Source organism: Saccoglossus kowalevskii, chromosome 8, assembly GCF_978046115.1.
Source record: "Saccoglossus kowalevskii chromosome 8, keSacKowa6.1, whole genome shotgun sequence".
Classification (NCBI taxonomy): domain Eukaryota; kingdom Metazoa; phylum Hemichordata; class Enteropneusta; family Harrimaniidae; genus Saccoglossus; species Saccoglossus kowalevskii.
Genome location: NC_140648.1, coordinates 17356886 through 17360211, shown reverse-complemented (window position 1 = coordinate 17360211; position 3326 = coordinate 17356886). Strand labels below are relative to the sequence as shown.

General features: G+C 40.1%; 1 protein-coding gene across 1 annotated transcript; it reads right to left on the bottom strand.

Annotated features, from left to right (window-relative positions):
- Positions 1-3069, bottom strand: LOC100373856 (lipopolysaccharide-induced tumor necrosis factor-alpha factor homolog). Its single transcript, XM_002733242.4, has 3 exons — positions 2965-3069; positions 1031-1316; positions 1-272 (listed from the first exon to the last, which is right to left on the bottom strand). The coding sequence occupies exons 1-3, from the start codon at positions 2996-2998 to the stop codon at positions 167-169; spliced, it is 426 nt and encodes a 141-aa protein (XP_002733288.2). The 5' UTR covers positions 2999-3069; the 3' UTR covers positions 1-166.
- Positions 3070-3326: the final 257 nt, after the last annotated feature.

Below are 3326 nucleotides of genomic sequence, written 5' to 3'. Positions count from 1 at the left end.
GTAGACAACATCTTGCAGTACGTATATGTGAGCATACATTATGAACACCATAGAGGGCGCATTGTAAATTAAAATGCCAACGAAATGTTTTGTTGTTGGAACATGAGGACCGTAGTAAATAAGTAGTCGCGATGTAGTAAGCGTTCTTCCGGTGGAGTGAGGCTGGTCACATTCGAGTGTAGGTACCAAGGTGGTTGTTACAATTAGGACATGTGTGAACGGCATCCTTACAGCTGTCAATGCAGAACGGAATACAGCAAATACACCAACATCTGAGAAAAATAAAATAAAATGCACGCGTATATAAACGATTGTAATGTAATTAAACTTCATTCAACAATGGAGCTCCATGATTCAACAATACCAATACTTGTGATAATTAGTCATTTTTAGTTGGCAGGTAGCTCTGGCGCATTTTCTTTTCTTTTGGCGCATCCAGCATGAGGGTTGTGCATGCTCGTGTATCAACGACTAGTGTATTATCCTGCACAGCACAGAGTCACAGTAGCTTGGCTGCGAATCGACTTGAGCCGAGTCTACAGTCCCGACATATTTACATATAGAATGAATGCAAATACGTATACTGTACGCAAGAGTCGGCAGGTACTTGAAAGAAGGCAAGTAAAATGAAACACAGTAGTTTGTTCTATAACAACTGCCCTCAAACTTGCAACTTGGGAAATTATTTTTTAACAATATATTTTAGTACCGGTACCATAAAACAGATTGTGCCCCGTTTAATAAATATACTTCTATGGACATTCATGTATAGTTAAAGTATTTCGATTTAAATACGATTTCTCAAAATAAATGTTGAGATTAAAAATGCTTAAAGCGGGAGGGTCGTCACCTGCGCACGCGTGGGAATTGAGTCCTAAGCGACAATAACACACGCTAAAAACGCAAAGGCTCATAGGTAGACGCTTGTTTGTAAACAATAACACGCTATGGCCATCTGACGCATGCACAGGTGACGACTCCCCTGCTTTAACAACGTCGTTGTTTTTCCGCACTATACAATAATACATACCCGACGAACCAAAGAATAAAACAGACAAGCCATGCCATTGTCCCGATCTCGTAGTTCACGTGAGTGACGATCCGCTGGTTACAATGTTGACATGTTGTAGATATTGGCACTTCTCTAAAACTTTGAGTTGTGATGATCGCAGTTGCAGCCACCGGCTGCGCTATTACTACCGTGCTTTGCTGGCTACTTGCATATTGCGGAGGGTAAGCTGCCTGCTGCGGGTAGGCTGCCTGTTGCGGGTAGGCTGCCTGCTGTGGGTAGGCTGGGGGAGGCGGCTGTGAATATTCTGAAATGAACAGAACATATAACAGTTAATTAAAAATGCGAATTTTTTTGTTAATTAAATTAATAGTTTTTTTTTTTTTAATCTTGGTATTCCCAATTAAAATCATTCAGATGCAGTCTGAAAAATGATATACTCGACAAATTGGTTCTTATTAATTAAACGTGTGATTACGAATTTGGGAGATTGACCAGAAATACGCAAGGTCAAAGAAATAGTTGTCAGTTAAAGCGCGGTGGTCGTCGCGCAGCGCGTGTTCGAATTTTATGTAAATAAACATTGTATTTTACACGCGTTGTATACGTTGCTATGAGTCCCATATCGAACAGGACGCGGCACGACGACTGACGCCCTTTAACATGTTAAACGGGCTGTTTTTTTAACGTTCTGTATAGAATTTTCCCCAGAAAATATATACTACGAATACGATGTTTACACGGCGAGTGCTTTGATGCGTTAAGTTATCGGTATTTAACAACATAATATACTATAATGGAAAACATATAAATTATTTTTCAACAAGGACGGAGTTAATTAATTGTTTTGTTCCATGTCTCTTGGTAATTGTAGGTCACTGTGACATCGGGCGAATCTTTTCAGTGGGTATAACTTATAAAACTAATTAGCATAACTTACCCCCAGTATGCGCACGTACTCCAACACAAACTGATTAGTGTAAATATTTAATTTATTTTGGCCTATATATATTAATGCGACTTGTTAAATAATATATATATATATATATGAGCCGAAATTATTTTTGAGCGGACAGCCGACCTCGGTAATAAAACTTGTAAACCCCGCCCTTCGTGGGACCATATTTCACTTATCTACGCCCGGTATTATGCACTGAACAATTAACGTTTATAACTCCTGTGTCGGTTACTTAGCAACCAAGGAAAACAACGTGATTATTAGTGTTCATTTGGAACACCGCCAATATGTGAACTTTGCAAATGATTCACTCATCTACTAATAAAAGGAGGTTTAAAATAAGCTTCGGGCTGCATAACTGTTAGTTTTAGCAGGAGTCTGTCATTGTATTGTATGCACCGCTTGTATGTCAAGAATATAGGTTATATTGTTGCGTCGACCGTTACCTGCCAGTGGAACTAACTGTGATGTAACATATAATACAATTTTCTATTCAGTAATGATCAATTATGTGTCAGACTGAGAATATATCGTATCGTCCAATCCGCGCAATCATTAAAATAATGGGCTCGGTCAGACCACAATCTCCAGATCACAAGATCACTTGCGTAATTCCAAATTCTATACCCGACCGTATCCACATGCAATTCAATAATACTTAGACGCCATTACAATCGCAGAGACTTGCCAATCTACCCTTATTTACAAAATACTGATATATCCGCCAAGTAATTGCTGTAAAAGTGACGGTCACCACATCCAGTTGTGTGATATTATCTGTATGGGGGGCATGTCTGCGGATTTGGTTACACGGAATGTTCTGCCGTGTACTCGCTGTCTTGAACGTGCATGGTAGAGGGACTGTGTATATATCACGAATGTGTATCGTGAGCCCTGTCCGTCGATATCACCGTCTACGTGTTACGGGAGTGGTTTCACCCGTGGTGGGACTGACGTCATACAGCCAGCATATGTAAGTTGTGCAAAGGAATCTTACCTCCATATGGTGGGGGTGCTTCACCAGAAGCCATCGTAAACACACTTTCTTCTCGTGAAAACTAAGAATTTAACGAAGTGCGACGTTCGCTTTCGAGCTTAATACACCAGGGGGCGCCACGCCTACACCATAGACACTCTCTACCATATGATCAAGGTTGGAGCATGCCATCTTAAATTTAATTTAATTTACAAGCGTATTAATATCGACATGTATTGTGGGTAACTCAATATTATTGGGTATGTTCATGATACAGTTTATGGAACATTCTCCAGGGTGAATTGGCAATCTAGCGGATTTCGTGTGTATGTCACCCGGAAACCTTACCCACTGACGTCAGTTTATAGAAGTGCCTATTCAAT